The sequence below is a fragment of the Sphaerodactylus townsendi genome, linkage group LG03 (assembly GCF_021028975.2).
Source record: "Sphaerodactylus townsendi isolate TG3544 linkage group LG03, MPM_Stown_v2.3, whole genome shotgun sequence".
Classification (NCBI taxonomy): Eukaryota; Metazoa; Chordata; class Lepidosauria; order Squamata; family Sphaerodactylidae; genus Sphaerodactylus; species Sphaerodactylus townsendi.
In genome coordinates, this window is record NC_059427.1 from 123,966,830 (window position 1) to 123,991,390 (window position 24,561).

The 24,561-nt window shown below is 38.7% G+C and overlaps 1 protein-coding gene across 6 annotated transcripts; it reads left to right on the forward strand.

The window, feature by feature from the left end:
• The first annotated feature begins 5,774 nt into the window (after window positions 1–5,774).
• On the forward strand, window positions 5,775–24,339 carry LUC7L3 (LUC7 like 3 pre-mRNA splicing factor). Of its 6 annotated transcripts, XR_007243781.1 has the most exons (12): window positions 5,776–5,989; window positions 9,436–9,502; window positions 11,666–11,705; window positions 11,895–12,039; window positions 12,746–12,823; window positions 12,906–13,010; window positions 13,887–14,048; window positions 14,946–15,223; window positions 15,461–15,621; window positions 22,110–22,250; window positions 22,356–22,461; window positions 23,850–24,339. XR_007243781.1 is itself a non-coding variant. In XM_048487847.1 (11 exons), the coding sequence occupies exons 1-11, from the start codon at window positions 5,891–5,893 to the stop codon at window positions 22,400–22,402; spliced, it is 1,323 nt and encodes a 440-aa protein (XP_048343804.1). In that variant the 5' UTR covers window positions 5,776–5,890; the 3' UTR covers window positions 22,403–24,339. The 6 variants fall into 6 exon arrangements, 5 of the variants coding, with proteins under 5 accessions (XP_048343807.1, XP_048343804.1, XP_048343808.1 ...); XM_048487847.1 differs by having other exon boundaries at window positions 22,356–24,339; XM_048487849.1 differs by lacking the exon at window positions 22,356–22,461 and having other exon boundaries at window positions 5,777–5,989; window positions 22,110–22,303.
• The last annotated feature ends 222 nt before the right edge of the window (window positions 24,340–24,561 follow it).

The window sequence follows — 24,561 nt, forward strand, 5'->3', positions numbered from 1 at the left end:
GTTGCCCAAAGCCGGGTACCTTACCAGTAGCGTACCGAAACCAGGGTTCTTTATCCAGATACTCTCAAACAGCTGAGAGTCTAAAATTTTATTTAAAAGAAAGGAAAAGGAATAATAAAATCAGTTCTCGCTCAGCTTTAGACAGTTCCAAGTATAAATAACAATACAAGGCTATGCAGCCTAAGAGAGTAGTAACAATAAGGACAGGAAAAATAAGGAGAAAATCTTAAGAAGAATCCTTTATTAATGGATCTCCCTATCTAAAATGGTGTCACAGGTTTTACAGAATTGGCTCATTTAGACCATTTGATCAGTAATTAACCAATTGGATGTCAAATAGAGTTGAATCTTCTGATGATGGAGAGATGACCTCTAAGTAAATTTAAAGGAATATATACACTTTCTTCACACTTGTATCTCTCGCACTTTTTGTTTCAATGTGCGAAGTTTGTTATAATCAGAATTTTAAAGTTCAACTTTCAGATTTCCTCCTGGATTATCATTTCCAACTGAAACAATTGTTTCAGTCAGTCCCAGACCTTGAGAGATCATATATATTACAATTTAAATACAATGTCATGTGGTTATGTTGGAAAATTCCAACAGTCTCCCAGTTACACAGAGACACATAGATTGGTTCAACGAAGCAGATAAGCGTTTATTGCAACAATAGCGGGACAATGTGCTGTAGTCAGCCAAAAAAACAATGTCCAAAGAACACATTTCAAAGACACTTTTTTTATACAGTCTTCCAAGCAGGCAATTTAACTTGCAAATACTTGATTGGTTACCTTTTGGCCACCACACAATTGTCTGAAGGTGACTGGTCTTGTGTCAGAATTGACCACCACCTGAGCCAGATGCAGGGTGGGACCCCCTTTTATTGAACAAAGGGTCTGTCTGCAGCTAGTTAAACTATCAGTGGACCCAGGTATGACTCAGCAGAGCCTGTAGCATGGCAGAACAGCAGAGTCAAGGTTTACAACATGTTACATACTCTGTTTTCCTTGATAGTACACTTGTTTGTTCAAAACATGATCAAATCAACAATATGTATGTGACAGCTCTCTCTTCAGACTTGTGTTTGTTCCCTCTAGACACTGACACTTACATCCTGCCCATTTCGCCTTAGAATCTAATATGTCCTACAGTTGTGTATGGTTTAAGAATCAAATATTGTGACATTTAAAATATGATTATGAAAATAGCTTTCTCTATGTTGTGATTGCTTAGAAGAGCTTAAAAAATAAAATTAATTAAGTTTCAAATAGGTATCAGCTTGGAATACAAAGGGTCTATGTACCACACACAGAAACCACTTAAAGATTGTGCTAGTTTCTGTGCTGGACCAATTCACAAGGATGTTTTTTTCCCTCCCCTGGAAAACCTGCTGTTGTTTCTGGATCTGATTCAGTCCTGGGATTGCTTTCCAAACATAGAATTTTTTCCCCTTAGACCTTTTGTTCCTTAATACCATTTTACAGATTTTTTTAACATTAGAAATATCACATGTGAATGAGAATATTCTGGTTACAATGGATTTTGTTTCCCTACACACACAACATTTCTCTAATTGTTGAGAATTACTGAGAATCCTCTGAAGATGCCAGCCACAGACGCAGGCGAAACATCAGGAGAGAATGCTGCTAGAACACGGCCATACAGCCCGGAAACCACACAGCACCCATTACTGAGAATATTCACAATAAAAGAACCGGCTCACATTATTTTTTATTACACCTGCAGAAATTGCTCTCAGAAAGAACTCTCTTGTATTTAACAACAAATTCTACTGACACATTGAAGTCATTGCCGCTGGATCATCTGTAGTTCCAAAAACTGTTAATTTATATATAGGTCACTTTGAGGAGAAATGTGTGTATTCTTCAAACAATATTTTTTTTCAAATTATTTAGGCAAATTGCTGGGGGGGGGGGGTGCTTGGAAGCTGTTTTTGGACATATATAGGAATGAGAACATTTTGGAAAGCATTGCCATGAATGACAAAAGACCAGTTATCTATTTTGAAATAACATTTAGCCTAGTGATTCTCTCACTTTCTTTTAAAAGAATATTTCTTTTAAAAGAATATTTAGCTAGTGATTCTCTCACTTTTTTAGGCTGCAGACCCTTTTGGTTCTATGAACTCATCCCCAGTATCCTCTATGCTACCCTGCTAAAACAATGATTCAGAATAGTGGTTTACACAATCCACTAAAGAAGATAATAACAATAAAATTCAGAACAGTAACAGTTAGTTGCACATTTATTCAAAAGCCAGTTAAAACCTTTCAGTTCAGTTTATTCAACAAAACTGATTAACTTGATCCAGTGATACCAGCTTTTGATGTCATATTTAGTTACTACTGCGCTGTTCAGTAAATACTTAATGTGATAGATTGGTGGTACTACCCACTTTGGGAATCACTAACCAGCAGCCCAGCAGGACAGATCTGCGGCACCTGATCTGGAAATCACCTGTCCTGCTTAGCCCTGCCTGCACAAAATGCTGCACCAACGTGGCTGAAGGCAGAGCTGGCCTTAGTTGGTTTAGGTGCCCCTTTGGGTTGATGGTGCAGGCTCAGAGAAACACCACATTTTCTGTGGCCTATATCCACTTTCCCCTATGGGGGATTCTCAAAGACTTTTCATTTTTGGGGCTTCCCGTACTGTGGGAAAACCCTTTGGAGGGGGAGGGGTGGTGCCAGAGCAGTGCCGTCCCTGCTCGCTAGCCCACTCTGGATTGGGCTGCTAATCTAAAAGATCACCAGGCGCACAGTAACACCTCTTTTTCTGTTACCACACAACATGCTTTGCCAAGCACTTAACCATGGACATTTTCCCTATGGGAATTGCATGTACTGTAAGTATGCTTATGGCATGAAATACTTTACAAATCCTAGAAATGACAGAAAATACATACTCAAGAACTTCTCTGCATGTACTTCTCACTGGGTAATTTTTGTTATCAAGTACCCTTGTCACAAATTGTATCTTGCAAAAACACAGAGGAGTTTAAAAACATGTATCTCTTTTGTATTTGTACATAAAAGCCTTTAAAAAACATGTACATAAAAGCCTTTTTTTAAAAAAATAGGTCCTTGGTTAAGCTCTCTATAGAATATAATAATCATCCCACAGATCTGACATTTGGCTACTCATAATGATAAACTGTTACCAGAAAAGAGGCTTTAGCTCCTCTTGGGTTAAATGAAGATCTGGATTATTTGCAGTTAGCATAAAAGACCCCATGAGAACATAAAAACGTGCTGGATCAGGCAAAGGCCCATCAAGTCCAGCAGTCTGTTTACATAGTGGATAATCAGGTGGCTCGACGAAACCCACAAAAAAGATGACTGCAGCAATATTATCCTGCCTGTGTTCCACAGCATTTAATATATTAGGCATGCTCCTCTGGTACTGAAGAACATAACTAGTATCCATTTTGTCTAGTAGCCATGACTAGTCTTATCCTCCATGAACATGTTCACTATGCTCTTAAAGCCCTCCAAGTTGGCAGTCATCACCACATGCTGGGGCAGGAAGTTCTACAGTTTATTTATGCATCCAGCATTCTTCTCTTTTCTCTGTGAGATCAGCAGTAGTGAGATAAGCACTGTTGATAAATATATTTAGAAGTTCTATATTTTTCCAAAGGCACGGGACTGGTCAAAGAATTATGATTCACTTTATGCCTGATTCATATGATTTTTACTATGTGTTTTATTGAACAAACTTCTATATTTCTTTGTTAGGATCTATATGTGATATTGTCTGTAATTTGATTATATTTATAGTCACTGTGATTTTTCAGTTGACGTAACCGTCTCACTCATGCTCTTTAATATATATTTTTCTTATGTGTTTTTAATAACTTGTTTCTCATATGTTTGAAATATTTGATTAATGTTCCTTTTATATCATGTTTCGGATTTCCTAATGAAGCTCTATGTGAGATACTTATAGTGCAATTCCAAGTGGGGCAAAAGAATCATGGCTGTGTCTTGAGTGTGTGCTGATGCGATTGCCCCTTACATTGGCACAAGGGCCGCGAATATGTTGGTGGGGGACAAATAACGCTGGTGGCGGAGTGCCACGCAGCTCCACAGCACCTAAAAACAGAATCTTCCTCTGCACCAATGTTCCTCCTCCACAGGAGCCAGTCCAAGAGGGAGGTTCTGGGGGTGTCCCTGGAGGTGAAATTAGTTTCTGGAGGTGGAATTAGTTTCAGAGTCAGAGAGAAAGAAGAGTCAAGACACTGGGCATCTTTTACGGGTCTGACACTATCTCTTTGATGTGTAGATTGCTACTCTTAGGGAAACTTCCTTCCTTCCTCTTCTTACACCTCCTCTCACATCCACACACACTTCTCCATCTTGCCACCAGGAGACTGGTTCTGAATCTCCCTCCACTGGACTAGACGAGATTAGGAAACTGTGTTTACCCTATCCTATCCAGAAGTGGAGTTCCTGCATAAATGTAGCATAGTAGTTTGAAGAGACAAAAGGCTCTGAGTGTTTTCTGCACCTGGCACACATAGGTTAAATGGGACTCTGCTGCACACACAAAAGCCTTGTGCACATTGCTAAATTACTGGATCAAGAATCTGACTGGTTTTTAAGGGATCAAGATTCTTGAATATCCAACAGCCAACCACAAAGGAACTCCAAGTGCAGGGGACAAAAAGAATACATTTCTAAAATACACTATGAAAGAGGAGTCAGAGAGAGAATAAAAGTAATACTGTTGTGGCAGATGTCACTGATATGTTATTTTACTCCACGCAGCCAACCAGATCTAAAGAGGGCACTCAGAAGTCCTACTGAACAGGAGGTCACCTGGTCCTACCTACTTTCTAAACACACTTGGCAGGCCCCAGAAAAGGTATTGGTGAGTGCCATGAAGTTCCCAGGTACCACACTGGGGATTCCTGGTAATTTGCATGAGCTGTTTGCCTAAGGAAAAATGAGTAGGAAGATACATTTACAACATGATGTATAATGGAAAAATACTTTTGTCCTCTTCAAGCTACTCTAGAACTCAGCATCAACCAATTATAAAGCAGAGATTCAGTACATAAAAAGAAAGCTCAATAAACGTGGAGTTCATTGCTACAAAATGCTCTAAAAGATTAGACTTCTTTGGAGAAGGTAGAAATGCAAGCGTTTTCTAGGCTGATGTGTTGGAATTGTGTACTCAGGTTGTTGTGTTGGAACTGTGTACTCAGGTTATTGTTTCTTGAAAGTGTTGACCTCTACAGTTATATGGAACTGTGTGTACTTCTTGTACTTCTTCTGACTACTCAAGTGGTTGCTTCTTGAAAACGTTGAGCTCTAAAGTTACATGGAACTATGTGTATTTCTTATCCTTGAGGATTTCTTATACTTGAGGAATATTTATGTACTTTTTAGTGATCTGTATGTTCTGTGAGTCTCTGGAAAGCTTGAAGGAGGGAAGCTTGAAGTTGTGCTTGGAAAGCAGCTGTGCCCCTTACACCCTGCAAAATGTAAATCAGCTTGTTCTTAAAACAGTGAAGATCTTGGCTACAGGGACCTGCTCAATATTGTATGGATTTTTTAAAAAAAATCATAGGGTAGTCTTAGCAGGTACCGACTTGGAACAAAATTTATACAGCGCTGTACCGTGATTTCCTCGTGGAAGCTGGGCAGCTAGGCCCAGCGGACATGCGAGCTCGAGACGCTGGAGGTTAATAACAGGACTCGAAGACGGTTACGCGGGACGTGCGCAATGCATTATGGGGCACGCCTCGGTTCGAGGGAGCCGCCATTTTGTTTCTGTCACCAGTAGCGGCGCGGGTTTGGTGTATTGTCGGCGAGGGAAAGCGGCGAAGGAACCGGCGGCTGGGCCGACCGACTAACCGGCAGGCACCATGATTTCGGCCGCCCAGCTTTTGGACGAGCTTATGGGCCGGGATAGGAACCTGGCCCCCGATGAGAAGCGCAGCAACGTGCGGTGGGACCACGAAAGTGTAAGTAGCGCGGAGCGAGGCGGGCCTCTGTTGTCCTTTCTCCCTCAGCCGCGTGCCCCAAATGGATGGGATGCAGCGGCGGGGTTAACGGAATTGTGGGTTCCTGGCGAGGAATGTGGTTTGGGGTTCGTGTTGCTATCCCGGTCTTGGGAATCGTTCAGCAGCGAGAAGGCTGCCTGGCTCGGAACCGCGTAGGCCTCTGCAATTAAGAGCAGGTAAGGACAAGCGGGTAAGCGGCGGCTTGCGGGCGGGGGGTGCGCCTTGTGATTTTGAGGGTGAAGGGCAGGCAAGGGCAATTGCACAAACACATGAGGGGCTCAGTGGGCGAACAATGGCTGCATGTCTTTGGAGCCGAGGAGCAGAACAGACGCCTGGCTTCTGGGCCTCCCCGAGCGCAGCGGTGGGGTGAATCTTTCTGAGGCGAGGCTCATTGTATGGAGCATCCAGGGGTCTGCTTACTGCTTTTGTGTCACTGATGAGGTTGTATGTAAATATGGTCTTCATTGCATAATGCTGCTTTTATAAAAAAAAAATGCGGGGGCCTCTTTGTTTATGGCGTTTTATGGTCATTGGATTTTGCCTGCAGCGTCGATTCCGTCGAATAAGGAGCTGCTCGCAAATTCTCGCCGAATCGTAACATCACGCGCAATTTAAGCTTGTTAAAACCTATCCTGGTGGTCCAGTAGGCCACAATTTGGAAATGGTTGCCGTGTGTGTGTGTGTGTTCTTTAAACAGCTAACATGGAAAGCGATTTTGGCATAACTTTTCCATAGAAAGAGCATGGTGGGCTGGTTAGTATTGGTCCAGGACCTGGAAAACCCTGGTTTGAATTCCCACTATGCCCTGGAAGCTGGCTGCGTGACTATGATCCTCACATTCTTTTTCAGGCTAAGTTAACTTTAAAAGGTGGTTATGAAGTTAAAATGGAGAAGGGAAAAATGATGTAATATACTTTGTTTTCTCGTTGTTAAAAAAACAGGGTATAAATGTGTAAATGTGAAGTTTGATGATTTCATCATGGAGAAATGTATCTTGTTCTGTTTGGAGCCATGGCAGTGATTGGGAATGCCTCTTTGAGTGATTTGAACAAATTATCTAATGATTAGAAAAGTAATTCTAATTTCTAGATTATTGAATCTGCCTTGAGAGGAGAAATAAATTGTAATTAAATTTGTGGTGGATTTGTATAGTTTGAAGCCTTCATTCTAGGCTGTGATATTGTTTTGATAAACAGATTTGAATGCTGGAGAAATAATCCAGAGGCCAGAAAGTTCATTTTCAGAATGTAGTATTGGCACCTGTTATGTGGAATTTGGATGCCATAGTCACAAGTATACATCTTATTGCTTTTTACTTCTTGTGATAAGGGAAGATACAGTCTTCTGTGATTTCTCTGCCCTCGGGTGAGGTAGAAATCTTATCTGGCCATTTGGTTTGAATCCTGCATGTTTATTTATTGCATTATTATCTTCCAAACTGTTTTGATCAGTGTTTCAAAAATTAAAGTAACAAAATATATATTAGATGCACAACAAAAGCTTTTAATTTCTCTCTCAGAAAGTGTGTGAAATTGTTGGCTGCAGAAAATGACGAGCAAAAGACATTTTTTCTTTGACCTGCTGCCAATATAGATTTTCTACTCTAGGGAGAGAATAATATGCTGAAACTCAGGCTATACACACAAAGGTCCCAAGTCTTGTGGAATATTCTGCTCAAAAGTTTTCACTTGCAATTTTATTGCTTGCCCCTCCCTCCTTACACTTAGTTCCTTGTGCAGATCTAGTCTACTCCAAACATTAGTGCTTAAGAGGTAAGGGCTTGATTTTGTAATTATAGACTTGTAAAGGAACAATGGGATTAAAAGCCTTTTTTAACAACTCGGTATGCTTATTTTCTAACACTTTTACTGTGAAGAGTAAGCATGTTAGCGCTGCAGGTACACATTTGCAGATACAAATTTACAGACTGCAAAACCAAGCATGGGTGATACTGTCTTCTACTGCCCAAACGATCTGGAAGACCATGGTGTCGTGAATGGATTAATGGAATTCATTTACCAAAGAAAACTAAACTTTGCATGAATACACAGTTTCATGCTACATAATTAAAATTAATCCTTGTTTCATGAAAAATAACCTTTGGACTATACTGTATCTTAAATAGAAAATTATTTAAAGTATTATTAAATAGTAATTTTTTCAAAAGGTCTTGACTTAAATTTTAAAAATCCAATTTAAAAATTATTTTTTAAAAAAGATTTTTATCCACCCTAATCAATATGGACTGCGATGTTGCATGTATCTACCGGTTGCTACTTGTCAAGTTCAGCCGCCTTGATCTTAGCGTTCAAGAAACTGGGCGTATGTGACTTTGTAATTGAATGTTAGTCACTCCCATCTGTTGTCTCCTGTGAAGCTGCATTGCCAAATGTATTCATGCACTAGAGCTGTTCAAGTTAATAAAAGCATTTAGTGGATTCTGTATATATGGTAAAAATGAAAAGAGAATGGATGAAATCTTGCTTGTCAATAAAAAGTGTAAATATTTGTAGGTAGGTTTAGGTATTTGATTTGCTAGAAAGATTTGGCCAATTGACTAATCAAATATGAACAAACAGAATGGATAGACATCAAAGGGTTATTTTAAATTGGTTTTTAAATTCTAAAAGGGATTTTTTAAAAAGTTCTGATTGTAATTTATCTTCTAAAAATAACTTACATTAAAATGGAATCTGACCTTAATGGTTACATGATACCTTAAAACTGAACATGACCTTTATGAAATACTGCAGGTTTTTTTGTAAAGAAAGGCCTATGAGGATAATATATTTGTTGGTTGTCCTATGGCCCAGTAGTTCATGTAGTTTACATTATGGCTTAATACTAGGACCAGGAACTGGCAGGTCACTGCAAGTGTCATTCACTGAACATATGTAAAGCTGCCTTATGTTGGCCAACTATTAGTCTAATAAAGTCACTATTGTCTTATGATTAGCAGCTATTCTAGAGTCTTGAGTAGAGGTTTTTCACATCACCTGCTACTTGATCCTTCTACTTGGAAAATCTGGAGATTGAACCTTGGACCTTCTGTATCAAACCAAATGCTTTACCACTGAACCCTCTGGGTGATCTTTTATTCTTGGTTTATACCTAGTAAATACCTAAACATCACACTTTGCTCACTGCACTAAACTAATATAGCTTAAAAAGCTTGGTTATGTTGATATGGAGAGCAATAATGTGCTTTTCTCTTAGAAACTATTTACTGTTGTGGGGTGATGGCAGGAAGTTGTAACAAAGGAGAAAAGGGAGAAGTAGCAATATTTGCTGGAAGGAACAGTGTTGTTTCTAGTCAGTTGATTTGTGGTTTCTAGTGTTGTTTCTTGTCAGCATCTGTCTATTAAATAAAATAACAAAGTCAGATTCTAATCCTCTTCTTCTTATAGGTTTGTAAATACTACCTGTGTGGATTTTGTCCTGCTGAATTGTTCACCAACACCCGTTCTGACTTAGGTAAGTGAGTGTGTTTCCTGCACCAAACTCAGTTGAGATGAATTGTTTTTGATTCTGTGATTTAAAAAAAAATGTTGTTAATGTTGAGGGATTTCATACGCATGAGAGGATGCAGGTAAAACACAATGATTCTTGACAAATGTATTTTTCTTTTATGTACACTGAGAGCATATGCACCGGAGACAAATTCCTTGTGTGTCCAATCACACTTGGCCAATAAAGATTCTATTCTATTCTATAATCGAAATATTCTGAATAAACTGGCTTTCTAGCTTATAGATCCTGGACTGTGTTGGCCTGACTTGAGCAAGTCTGACAATAAACCATCTCTTTTCCTTGTTTGTTCCTGAGAAAGGCAAATGTAACTTTCCTTTCAGGGTTTTTGTGTGTGTGTGTGATCATACTCGCTCTTTTCCACTTTGGATTTGTTTTTTGTTGACCTTCCCCCACTTTTCTTAGAGGCAATCCCATGATATTGCTAGTTTTGGAAGCTTAATTCACACAAGAAATCATGGGAGCCAGAATGGGACTCTTGACAACACCTAAGGAAAGAAATGTTAGTTTATGAAAACTGGTTTCAGTTGATGATTCATAATCATTGCTGATAATGAAATGGGGGCTTTATGTTTGTTACTAGCAAATAATATGCTATAGTGAGTTGGATCTCATATTAAGTATCTTTTCCTTGTTCCCCTTAACAAACCTTTCTGACTTCAAGAAATCCCTGGGTCAGAACACTGCAGTGGAGAGGGAGATGGGGACAGAAATCACTCCCTCTTCCATTAGCAGAGGTCTGCTTTTCAAAAGTAGACTGAAGCAATTTGCTGATTTCCCCCTCCCTATTTCAGCTTCCCAACCTATGTGGCTATTGCGCCTTGTGGTTTCCCCATGTGGATCTGAAAGATCTGGTGGTGGGATGAGAATGCTAAAATCTTCAGCCATCAGCACCTTTCATTGATGTAACATGGGATCCATGGGATTCTGTTTCATTAGGGCCCAGTGTGCCAAACATCATTGAAATAACTCAAACCTTAAATTTTCATGAGTTCACAATTACCCTGTTTCCCTGAATATAAGACATCCCCTGAAAATAAGACGTAGTAGAGGTTTTGCTGAAGTGCGAAATATAAGGCATCCCCCGAAAGTAAGACGTAGCAAAGTTTTTGTTTTGAAGCATGCCCGACGAACAGAACACAGAAAAATAAGACATCCCCTGAAAATAAGACATAGCGCATCTTTGGGAGTAAAAATTAATATAAGACACTGTCTTATTTTCGGGGAAACACGGTAGTTTATATTCTACACTTAAAATCACAGATCAGTCATGACTTCTACTAATTACTTATTTCCAAGCATCAAAAATGCAACTTTCCTGATTCTTCTAAATAGTTTTCAGCAATAATATATTTCTGTTCTTTCCATCCTTCCCATCTCTTAACCAGCTAGCATATTGAGTACCACACTTCTGCTATATATCAAGCTTTTAAGTTTGAAAATGAGATTGTTAATGGTCTTAAGATCCCATACTAATGCTTGTTGCACAAGCAAATACCATTCTTAGGCTATTTATTGTGTTAGCCCAAACTGTCATTTTGCTGATGCTCTTGCCAATGAAGATATCATAATACCAGAATGACAGATTCTTGTCAGAATATTTTTGTCTTTCTTTCATTCATTCCTCTTAGTGCAATGGTTCCCAACCTGAAGCATGCATACCGAGTATTTTGGGGTACGCAAAAAAAAAATGTTATAGGTTTGTTAATATGGAGGTACAATTTTAGGGAAATGGGTTGCCAAGGGACACACAAGTGAAAAAAGGTTGGGAACCACTGCCTTAGTGTATTGGATGTAGTCTTGCACTGTCACCATAGCCATATATACTTTTAAAACTTTCAAAGACACTGAGATCCATATAAATGTATCACCTCTGTTAGGATTTGGAAATATCCTTCAGTATTTTGTCTGTGACAAAAATTTTCCAATTTTATGTTGAAATCCCAGCTAGGGTCTGTGATGAATTTAATAGTCTTGATAAGATCAAACTCACTGTAGCATTTTGCAGCCAGGAGTGAAAAGCAAGTGAAAAATCTTTCAAGTTTGTACAGAATTATCAGCATGGTATTGGACAAATTAGTTTATTCCCATTACTTTGTTTATCTCTAGGCCCCTGTGAAAAAATTCACGATGAAAACCTCAGAAAACAGTGAGTGTATTGCGCTTTATAGATAGCTAAATTTATCTAAATAATATAAGTATTTAAATATCAAAATAATCTCAACGTTTTTATTTTATTTTAATGGAAATGACTGCCAGCCATCCTTTTATGTATTGAAGTTTTGCTTTTGATCTCTTTTGCAAGTTTAGTAAAAACAAGTGATTGGACATTTTTCAGGTATGAGAAGAGTTCTCGGTTCATGAAAGTAGGCTATGAAAGAGACTTCCTTCGCTATTTACAGAGCTTGCTTGCAGAAGTTGAACGTCGAATTCGAAGAGGCCATGCCCGCTTAGCATTATCCCAGAATCAGCAGTCTTCAGGTGTAAGTGCAAATTTTTGCTTCATCTCAGTAGCAAAAAAATAAGTTAGCAACATAGAATCGCATGTATTTCTCTCATAAGAACATTTTAAAAATTGAATAGCTCTAATAATTGTATAGATTTGTAAAAGTGATAGGTTTTTTTAAAAAAGTTAAAAATCCAGGAGTAATTTTCACAACGTTAATGCTATGTTGGTTTTATCATTATTTAATTTGTAATCAAGATCACTGGAGAAATTTCTAAGTAAATAGAAATTTCTAAGTAAATAAAGCAATGTAATTATTCGATGCTTCTGAAAACATACTAGATTCTTATGCTTTCCTAACTCTGCTATAAGTTAGAATGTTGATTGTGATGGAAATAAATTGTCATGTACTATATGTAGCCACGTATCACTTTTCTGCATTAAATCTTACCATCAAATTTCTCTCTTTGCTTATAGCTTATTTATTTGATTAGTGAGTATTGCAGTAGTTATGACACAGTCTAATTTGATTGTGATGGAAATAAATTGTCATGTACTATACGTAGCCACGTATCACTTTTCTGCATTAAATCTTACCATCAAATTTCTCTCTTTGCTTATAGCTTATTTATTTGATTAGTGAGTATTGCAGTAGTTATGACACAGTCTAATAATAATCCCATTCAGTGTTTTATTTTTTGTTCTCAATACTAGACTACTGACACTTGTACTTTAATATTTAGCAAGCAGCAGGACCTACTGGTAAAAATGAAGAGAAGATTCAGGTCTTAACTGACAAAATTGATGTACTTCTACAACAGGTAAAAGTTTTGTTGAGTAATGCAGAAATGTTAATCAGAAGCTTGGCTCAGAATGTTTTGATAGCATTGTTCTCCTTTGTAGATTGAAGAACTTGGTACTGAAGGAAAGGTGGAAGAAGCTCAAGGCATGATGAAACTCGTTGAACAGTTAAAAGAAGAGAGGGAGCTGCTCAGGTCTACAACTTCAGTAAGAATTCTGCTTCCTTTAAGCCTAGAAGGCACCACAGGGTGCAACCCAATAGAAATGCTCACACCATGATGAGCTGCTTTTTGAAGTTTGCTACAAATATTTGTATTCTGCAGCTGGTCTTGCTTGCCATTCAGAGTCTTCTTTGTCATATTATGCCATTCTTTCCTCATTGGTAGCTTTTGATAGTGCCTACTGAAGGACTGTATCTTGGAAATAATTCACAACTGTAAAGGCTGTAAATGTAATTTTGATAATGCAATCATTGGCTAAGATTAACAGTAAAATAAAGCATTTAAAATATCCAGAACACTAAATAAAAATTCTACTCTGTACGAAAATAGTCCATAATATAAAATTTGACATAAGAAGTAAGGTAAATTTCTGAAAAATCATAACTTCACTTGGTATTTTTGTTTGACTACCTGATGCTGCACTTTATGCATATATGCACAAAATTTCCCAATTTGGTAATCTGGCATTTTGGATTGGTTCCTGAGAGCCAGCATGGTTAAGAGTGGCATCCCCTTATCTGTTTCCCCTCTCCTGCACATGAAGCCTGCTGGGTGATTGGGCTAATCACAGTTCTCTCAAAACTCTCTCCGTCCCACTCTACCCCACATGGAGTTTGATGTGGGAAGAGGAAGGGGGGGAAACCCCAGAAAATTGGAGTATTAAAAAAACACAACTCTTGTTTTTCTGGCTTGTTTATGCACTAGGGTGGAACCTATGTATTTCTCACTGGATTAGTATATTCTCATATATCTAGGAGAGCTGAAAACATTAGTCTGTCAAAGCCTTATATTCCTGTTCTTACTATGCGAACCAGATAAAGTTTTGTCACTGCATTTATTAACAAGTGCCTTTTCTTCCCAGACAATTGAGAGCTTTGCTGCTCAGGAAAAACAAATGGAAGTTTGTGAAGTTTGTGGAGCCTTTTTAATCGTCGGAGATGCACAGTCCAGGGTAGATGATCACTTGATGGGGAAACAGCATATGGGCTATGCTAAAATAAAGGCTACGGTTGAAGAATTAAAAGTGAGTTAATCCTCTTGATATACAGATAAACTGCAGTGTTTCGCTTAACAGAACTACAATACTACAATTGCTAGTGATTGACCAGCAGTCTTTCCATCATAAGAATGTTAAATTGTGGAGTAATTCTCAGCGATAGCATAGACTATTTATCTTCAGAAAAACAAAGTTCCTATGTCTGTTACCTTTTGTGGCATGAAACTGGCAAATTCAAAGGCTGATAATGATTTCATGTTTTGGGAGGCTTAGAAAAATTGAAACAAAAATAAATAAAACCCACAACATCCTCAAAGTAGATATACTAACACGCAGTATGTCCTATTAGGCTAGCCTTAAGCTTGTGCCCTCCAGTCAGTTAAAAAAGCAACAACACAGATACCTAAGTGGTTGTAAGAATGATCATAACTAAATCAGTTTTCCATGGGTAGTATGCCATGCATGTTGTTTACTATTTATTTCTTGTGGTCTCAGTAGCATTCAATTGAATAAAATGATAAATGTTAAGAATCCACTAGCAGAGAGTGAGATGAAAGTTCCCAATGAAAATGGATTATATCCTTTAAAAACATGTTCAACTTTGGCTCTGCCTTCCTCCTTTTGTGCAAAAGACATGATTCTTCAAAATGTATACGTTAAATTCAGATTTTTTTAAACATGAATAGTGTTTCATCATTGCTGCCCCTCACCAAGTAAAGGCAAGTCTAAAATCTTTCAGTTGTTAAATTGCTATTGTAGATTGTAATTTTTGCAAACTGTTATTGTCCCAAATTTATCTGGTCTTAGCAAAGTACCTGAAATGAATCTAAACTTGTCCTTTTTGGATCTTTAAGAAAAACAATCAAATTTTAGCAACCAAGTTTTATTCAAGTAATCTTTGTGGAATGTTTTGTTTTTTTGAAGGAGAAATTAAGAAAAAAAACTGAAGAGCCTGATCGTGATGATCGATTAAAAAAGGAGAAACTAGAACGTGAAGAGCGAGAGAGGGAACGTGAAAGAGAGGAAAGAGAGAGAAAACGGCGGCGTGAGGAAGAAGAAAAGGAAAAAGAGAGAGTACGTGATAGAGAGAGGCGAAAGAGGAGTCATTCACGAAGCAGGCATTCAAGCAGAACCTCTGACAGAAGAGGAAGTCGGTCGAGGGACCATAAAAGATCAAGAAGCAAGGAAAGAAGGCGAAGCAGGTACATCCTAGGAAGTGTCATGAAACATCAGAATTATTTCAGTAGAGCAGTGCAGTGCATTATCGTTAGGATCATTTGTTGCCAAGCATTGCTTATAAAGTTGCAGGCTGCTGCCTTCAGAAATGTCATTTAAAGTGTTTTCCCAACTTCTTATGCCATGCTGATGACCATGTTGTTAGTTACTAACAAAACTTTTAAACATGGAAGTACTTTGATCTTTGTATCTTAATCATTCAGGAGTCGAGATCGGCGTCGAAGTAGAAGTCATGATAGGTCAGACAGAAAACACAGATCGCGTAGCAGAGACAGAAGGCGGTCGAAGAGCCGAGATCGGAAATCTTACAAGCACAGAAGCAAAAGCAGAGACCGAGAACAAGAGAGGAAATCTAAGGAGAAAGGTTAGTCCATAGGAATGGTGCATAGGAATTGCTCTTCAGAGTTATGTCACAGCCTCCCAATGTGGAAAAAAGCTGCTGTCTAAACTCTGCTTGTATTACTGTAAAGTAGTTCTTAAGCACTTTGAGGTATACTCTTCTCCCTTTGAGGTTCGTGTACATGTGTGTCAATTCTAATGTCAAAGAACTAGTCTCTGGGCCAGCTGTCAACTGTCTTAGTATTTTAATAGGTCTTGAATTTTAAAATCGTTGCATGTATATTCAGGTGAGTCTCCTGTTGCCATCCTTGAATGTTCTTTATACAGACAATAAGGCTAACTTTGTTTCCTAATGTAATTTTATAGAATAGTGTTCGTGGAAGAAAGGACAGAGGGTTTCTTACTTGTCCATTGCCATTCTTATGTACACTTCTCAGATAGGCAACAGTCACAGCCATGCAAAAATGCACTTTCTCCCCAGTCTCTGAGTTTATCATCATTGCCAGCATCTTTAATCATTAGGAAATTGGATGAAGTAGTAATTTCCGAATAGATTCTTGGCATTGTAACCTGTTAATTAGCTATGAAAGAACACTTCATAGTCATTGTAACATCTTCATAAAGACGAGCCAGTTCTGCTGGTCTCTCCAGTGGTGGCATTCACATTGGTATCCATTCATATCACAGGATATCTGAGTGACCTGCTTTTTGATGCTTTAGTGGTAAATATGTCTTCAGTATGTCTGAATCTCTTTCTCAATTCTTAGTCCAATTACAACACTATTCTAGATGACACATGGACATACTCGTGTCTTAAAATGCTTGACAGATTTGTGGGAAATCTGGTGGTTGATGCATGTTCTCTGGATCAGCTTCAATGCGTCCTTGCTTGAAAACAGGTGTCCCTGTTACAGTTCTGTTTTCAAGTTCCTTCTCAATGGAAAAGTGCTCTGTTTCACCCAGATTTGGTTATATACTTATTGCTTAGTTTTTGCCCTAAGCTGTTCTGTTGAGATTTCTGGGGTCATCCAGTGGTTGTCATTGTATGTGGATGTCTTTTGATACTAGGATTAGTCCTGCTTGCTCAGTGCTTTACAAAGTTATCTGTCATCTCCAGATTTAAAAGAAGCATATAAATGTTTTTATTGACAGAAAAATGGCAAGCTATTTCCTCCTTTTATTTCCAAATAACAAACATCATTTTAAAGATCCTGGTATAGTTTCTCTAGTGCAGGGGTGGGCAATTATTTTTTCCATGGGGCCGCATAAGAAACAGAAAATATTGTGGAGGGCTGGGCCAAAAGGTAGGGGGGCGAGGCGCTTTTGAAAGCCCCGCAGAAGCTGGCAGCCATGGCAACCGGCTTCTGCGGGGCTTTTAAAGACGCCTCGCTCCCCAGCAAGGTAGGGAGGCCAGTCAGGGTCATCCGACGGGCCGGATGTGGCCCACGGGCCGTATAATGCCCAGGTCTGCTCTATGCATGGTGTTTGGGATTTTTGTCTTAATGTTTACATCTTAATATAACCAAGGCACTTGTATATTACTAGCCTCTGGATCTGCCTTTCATTTTGGCAAGATGATTCCATTGTGTGTGTGTGTGTTTATAATGTGATACTTGCTCAAGGAATTGGCCCAGAGGATAGTCCTATAGTGATTATGAATGCAGATTTGTGGAATGGTTTGAGGACATGGTTGTACTCCAGCAAGATAGTTCCATGAATTCAGCAATGTCTACTATAACTATTGATTGGATATTATGGTTGTAGCACCACTGTAGGTACTGTTGTCAAATGCAGTTTTTTTGCAGAATTGATTACCTTTAGAGAAGATAATGTTAACACAAATTAACCCTTCTTTGTATAAATAGTAGAATTGTCCCTTTTAGCTAGCAGAGATAGTATTTTTATAGAAGCCATACTGGTTTACCCAAATCTGAGTTTCAAAACACTGTATCAAGTCTCAGTTTGAGCGTGGCTGAGCATAATATGAAGCTGAGCATGGCTGAGCATAATATGAAGTTTACAATGAGTTTAATATCAAGTTCTCAGGGCTTGGCTAAATGAATCTTTGGGAGATCTGTGAATGGATTTGCCCAGCATTTTGAAAGGGTTGGTTGCAATCTATTGGAGGCATGAGAAGGGATAGACTGGGGTGTTAGTGTGGGGGGGGGGAGAGGGATTAACCCCCCTTATTCTGTATTGCCACCCCCTGTTACTTTTCCTGGTACTTCTTTAAGAGAACAGGTGTATGATGAGGTTGTACTTTTAGGTGGGACACTTTGTTGCTTTTTTGAATTTTTAATGGCTTACCTTTTAATGTTTGTTTTTTATTTGTTACTTTTAATTATTTTGAGTGACTTTTCTGATTTTCACATGTTTGTGAGCTACCTCAAGCAGGTCTCTACAGTGGTCGTGAATATACATTTTCATGTATTAGCCCTTGAAGGCGGGGAGGGGGAAACAAGCAAAGAGATTATGCTTATTTGTTCATTTTTTTAAAAATCCCCGAAACTGGGCACACTGGCTCATGGATCTCCCAGTTTCACATCTAGTTTGGATCCTAGTAACCAAAATATACATCATGGTTGTAATTCAAATGAGACAATGTGCATACTAATTGAATAGATGTTTTTTTCCTGGCATCTCAGTAAGGGAATGAGTGATACAATTTAAATCAGTGTGTGAGGTTACAGGCAGCAGGTTTCCTGTTGGGGGTTTGATCCAAATCTTGTATGTAAGCAAAGAAGATTTTTGACTGATTCCCCCTTCCTTTGCATACCCCTATATCACACCCAGTACTGTTCTTGATGTCATTGTTTCTCATGGCATAGGATAGGGTCTGCAGGAGGAGAAGCTTTCAGCTTTTGGGCCAGTTAGCTTTTTGAAAGTTGTTATTGCACTTACACTTTGGATTTTGTCTACATCATTATAGCATTATTCAGCCCTTGTTAGTCATTAGACTGTCTATCTTTATTGTGTGTCCTTTACTCTGATGAATGGGTAAATTCCATTAATTCAGGTGTTTTGGACTAAACTACTGATGAGTATTAAAAATTTCTACTATGTTATACTGAGGAATTGAAACTTCAGAACATTTTGTTCATTTTCCAATCATTGTAGTGATAATAGCTACCACATGTGACAGGTTAGCTGTAATGAAGAATGTTAGAGAAATGGAATGGATGCTTGCAGCGATTCATTCATACTTGTGTGTAAAGAGCAACATCTCTCCCTGTTGTTACCCAAAGCACCCGAAACTCTAATCACCCCTAATTATACAATGGAGTTCATCAGGTCAGTCACAGTTAATGTTAAGCGGACATAATTCTGACATTTACAGTGAATGTCTGACCAAATCTATTTTCTTTTTACGATCAGAAAGGGAACATATAGGTAGCCTATAAAAAATTAAATTGTTCAAGAAGTAGTCAAAACTATTTCTTGTGCTCTGTCTATACTAACTATAGTTATTGTAGTATAAATAGCCTCATTGCAGCCACTGTCATAGTTCAGGTTAATCTTTCCACTCAAGGTAAATAATAATTTTATAGTTGCCAAGACCAACCTTTTCTTCTGTCTGTCCAAACTCAAAGCAACCCTAAAATGCTTTCAGGAAAATATACATTATGCCCATTCATAGGGCTGTTGAGCTCTATTGTATCTACATAGGACAGAAGATAAACTTATTGGACTGACTGCTGTTCCTCAGTGGATCTACATGTGAATCGGCGATACCTAATAAAGCAAAAATCGAAGACTTTCCAAAAGGTTAGTTAGTGCAACCCTATCAAAGCATTTATCACATGGAAGAGACATATAAGAGTTCCACGTTTAAGATACTGTTGCCTCTCAGTTCCAAATATCAGGTGGTGTATAGGAAATCGTTCTTTTTTTGTGCATTTTTCCATTTTGGGTTATCTTTTTCAATAACGTTATCCTAGGTTTTCTTGGCAGCTGCAGACAAAGCTACCAACAAACTACCTTTATGAGAATGTTTTCAGGCCGTGTGCACAGTGCCTATCGAGAAAAATTCTTTAGAAAGTCACCTGTTGGTATCCAGCTTCTGCTTTCTTTTGCATTAAATAAATCCATCCAAATCAGCTGAGATAGTCTGAATGCTGAAAGAAGAATGTTAGTTCACCATGTCAAATAATTACTTTTGCAGTTTAAAGTACGGTATGCTCCCCTTATTCTTCTCACACCCTATATATGAGAGCTTTTTCAATGGGATAAAAATAAGTTAACAGTTCTTATATGGGAACTGCCATTGCTTATACACCGAGTATAAGAGGACAGTGCATACCATAAAATACACAGGTCCAATTATGTCTAAGCTCATTTTGTATTTTCCTTGGAAAACTGCTCCTTCTGGCTTTTACGAATGAACTGACGGCTGTTCATAAGCAGTCCATTTGTCAGTCTTGTTTCTACTTATCCCTGTAATTGATTTATTTTCCAGATTTAATGAACTATGGGTCTCATTAAGCTACAGCTTCATCTGGAATAATTTTGCCAAGTCTGTAACATGTCATTGTATTGCATGTGAAAATTAGATACAGGTATGCCAGGCAGGAGAGTCAGATGAAAATAAGCAAACTTATTGTTGCTTTGAAGGTTACTTTTTTTGCTCCCCGCAGTCATGGATTGTTAAATATCAGCCTGATGGTGTACCTACACAGACTCTCCCTTCCTGGCAGTGGTGGCAAATAGGGAGACAACTCCCAAGTACTGGTGAGGTGATGGGGCATAGCAGGCAAATGAAGGTAAAACAGATGGCGTGGGCCCTGGGGAAAAGAGTAAGAAATAGAACAGTTACTTCCCATTGTGGGGAGTACTTCAATCTGTGATTAGATGTGGGAAACCTTCTGCCAGAATTAACAGCTATCGAGAGATCTGCATGAAAATCTATACAAACCACAGATTTATTCCCAATAAAATTAGTGTCATTAACTTCAGTTAGTATAGTTTCTGTTCCATTCAAATAACATTTGATGTGGGTGTCTTTAGATCCTGGTCTACAACAGCCCAATACTGATCCCTTCGGCTACTGGGGACAGCGCCACTGCCATACTGCCTCCAGAAGGTTTTCAGGCAGTGCAGGAAGGTAGCTAAAAGCAGAAAAGACCCTGCCTCTTAGAAGCCCTTTATAGGCTTAATGGAGTTACGCTACCCTGGTATTCCCATCCCTAAAGCCTTGGTGAAAACTTACTAAAATTAACTCCACCCCTGGCAATGCCCTGGCCCGCCCCCCCTTCCCGTGCCAGCATCCAGTCAGATGCCAGCATTGCTCTGCAGCAGCCCTAACTTCTGGATTTCACTGCTGCAGAGCCTCAGGGTGCGCGGCCACTGGCACTTTTATCCTCTCCGCCAGCAGAAGTCCTCTTTGCTTCGACAGAGGGGGCAAACACAGTTGGTGCGACCCTCCGCTGATCCCACAGCCCATTCAGACCCCCCCAATCTGTATTGGGCTGCTTGTATCATAAAAACAGAATAAGTTTTCTTCTGAACCAGCAACTTGCTTTCTGAAAGCAAATACCATTGTTTGAAGTTTTAAAAAAATGTATTTAGATCCATACTTCTTCAAATAGAACAAGTTCACAGAAGTAGTTATAACAGTCTTCATCCAGCAGTACCATATTGCCCCAAAGCTTCTGGAAAGGGTTGGGGAAACCCTCCAGAACAATTACTATGCACCTGAGCAGTTATATCTGAGCACAGGTATATACGTGCAGCAGTGATTTAGTTCCTGCTTTGCTGCATCCCCTAGGGCAGGGGTAGGGAACCTGCGGCTCTCCAGATGTTCAGGAACTACAATTCCCATCAGCCCCTACCAGCATGGCCAATTGGCCATGCTGACAGAGGCTGATGGGAATTGTAGTTCCTGAACATCTGGAGAGCCGCAGGTTCCCTACCCCTGCCCTAGTGCCACATGGCATATAGTTCTGGAGGGTCCCTGATCCTCAGCATGAACTTTTTTGGGGGAGGGGGTGGAATAAGACTGTTTGGGAGAGCAATAAAAGCCATGTCTGGACCACCCTGAGCCTGAGAAGGAAAGGCCAGTATAAAAGTCCCATAAATAAACAAACAAACTTGTTCAAATACACCCACAGACACTTATCAGGATGACATGGGCAGTGGCACCTGTGGTCTTAAAAGACAAACCTGCAGAACTTGAGCTCTGTGAAATGAAGAGGTGGTGTGTACTATGATCAATCTATGGTTTTATATATTTTTATGCCAGCCTTTTTGATAGTGAGTAGTTCTGGGTTAGATATTATATGTGTGTCTTGTGGTTTTGGCCAGAGCTATCATACAGATGATTCCATTGTAATCTGTAACATCCTCCCAGTGCTATTCTACTCTCAACTTTTTTGCTCTTTCTGAATGGATGAGGCCATTTTAATATTAGCCCTGCCATGTTAATCTCTTTCCGTTTCCAGTTTTCAGCACTCACTGATATGCTGCCATATATGTGCTTACTGTGTAGTCCATGGTCAATGTCTTCTTTCATGGCAGAAAAGAGGGGATCTGATGATAAAAAAAGTAGTGTGAAGTCCAGTAGTCGAGAAAAACAGAGTGAAGACACAAGCATGGACTCCAAGGAAGGCGATGCTAAGAATGAGGTCAATGGGACCAGTGAAGACATTAAATCTGAAGGTGACACTCAGTCCAATTAAAACTGATCTGATATGACCTCAGATCAGACAGAGGTAAGTGCATCATTTCAAACTTTGATTAGGGCTTTTTGTTACTGTTTAACAGTTCAGCGTAAGTATGTACAGATGAAGACGGAGCTAAGCCAAGTATGAAGAGATACTAAAGCACCTTCTGAAGGAAAACACAGTGTAGCCCTGCAAAATCTTTTGAGGTACATTGTTTTGTATCGGCTATTTTGTAGCAGACTCATACCCCGCCCCCGTTAGTGTGCCTCTTGGGAACCTATTTGTAATATAGTCACCATAGAAGTTAATTATCCTATTTTTATTTTTAGGGGATTTGTTATCTTTTTTAAAAAACAACTTGAACTGATTTTGTAATTAAGTCCATATTGTGTTGGTGCATCAGAAACTTTTGCTTTAATATTTAATATTTGAGGCACATGTTGGACTATTTTGTTTTTATATAAACTGCTAGTATTTCTTTGTCAAGGATGTTTCTAGTTTTTTTGCTTTGCCTTGCATTCTAATGCAGTTTGTTCTGTAACTCGAGAGCCAGTAGCATTGGATTGATGGAAGTGTAGGGTTTATGAATAATTGCAGCTGACTACCATACCTCACACAGCGTTGGTGTTGTGAGCGGCCCATGAAAAGCCAAATTAAAAATCAAGGATTCAGTCAAACTAAGCAGGTACTCATGCCAGGTACTCCTTTCTCTACCCACATCCATGTTTGAATGCTGTTGCCTGTGATCTATAAGCTTACTGTTTTGTGTTTTATTTACAAAAAGTGACAAAGGAATCTTTGTACATATTTTATGAAATATTGTTAACCTGTAATTAACTTGATGGAATTTTCTTTCGACTGTGTGTAGGGATGCAGTGCTGCCCAGAATTAGATATTAAGCGTATTAAATGCAATAAATACTACATAATAATCGCCTTGTTACATTCAATGCATTTCAAGTCTTTAAGAGGTATGTGTTTATAATTTCCTACTCTGTAGGAGAATTGCCAGGCAGCCATGGCACACAGCGACCTATACTGGCTGATACCAGACTTGGGAGGCAAATGAAAATAAAGGCCAATTCAGATACACCCAATAGGTATAAATAAATGGCAAGAATGTGTACAGCCACATCACATAATTAAATGGAATTAAATCTTAAATATAACCACCCATTCTATGATTTTCAGAGTAATTCCTTAATAAGGAATTAACTCAATTAAAATTATCTGCTGAATTTATTTCTTTGAAAGATAAGTATTAACATACGTTATAACTATCTCCTAAGAGCTGCTAAACATCTGGAGTGCAGTTCTCTGAGCACTAATGCTGCACAACTTGCAGCCCTTTCAGTAGCCCTTGCACTTGATCTCTTTGCAAGCCCTGTTGGACTAAGTGAGGACTTATCAACAGCTGTGGTTTGTGAATGATGGCCTCTAACCGTTAACTATGACACCTACAGCTCCTGTAGATTGATGAAAGAATTCTTAAGATTTGAGCGGGCAGCAAACTGAGCCAACATTTAGGAGTGGCAAACGAGAGTCCTCTATGTTCCCACTATCTGACTCTCTTTTCCCAACATTTTACATTATAGGACTACCGTGAGGCAAGTCTGAGAAGAATCCTGAAGACGGCATAATTTGAAGATCTGCTTTAAAATGAGGTGAAAGAAAGCTGTAGTGGCATAGAAAAAAAAATTAAAATCCGGTTAGATTTTTTTTATAAAAAGTAATTCAGGACTGTTGTGACCTCTCAGAATTGCAGAGAGATGTTAATAAGCAAACATGCTACTGAGAATTTTAAGTCCTTTATCATTTTTATAAGACTTTTAAAGTGATAAACCAACATAACCTGAACACATGGCTTGCTCAGTGTTTAACTGCAAGTTTTCATTCTTGAACTTTGAAACAAAGGATAAATGTTTAGTATTGTGTGACTCAGACTAAAATTAATCCCATTTTTACAAGGCTACACCTAGCTTCTCAGTATACCCAAATGGAGAAAAGTATCTATGAATTTCTGTTACACATTTGATTGTCATTGAGTGTTGAATAACTATTAAAGTAGAGTTCTTTCCAAATAAATCAAATGTGTTAAGTTCATTTTTGTCTATTTTCCACAACTGAAAAAGAAACATCTGCTTTTCTTCTTGACTAAAATTTACTGACAAATTTTGCCCCAATAGCTTCCATAACTAAAAACATGTAAATAAAGAAGCAGCGCATGATACTGAAATTCCTTGGTGTGGTTTGTTTGTCTTTCCCTTCCTTGGTTTGTGCTGGTATAGAGCCACAATCTGGTTATAT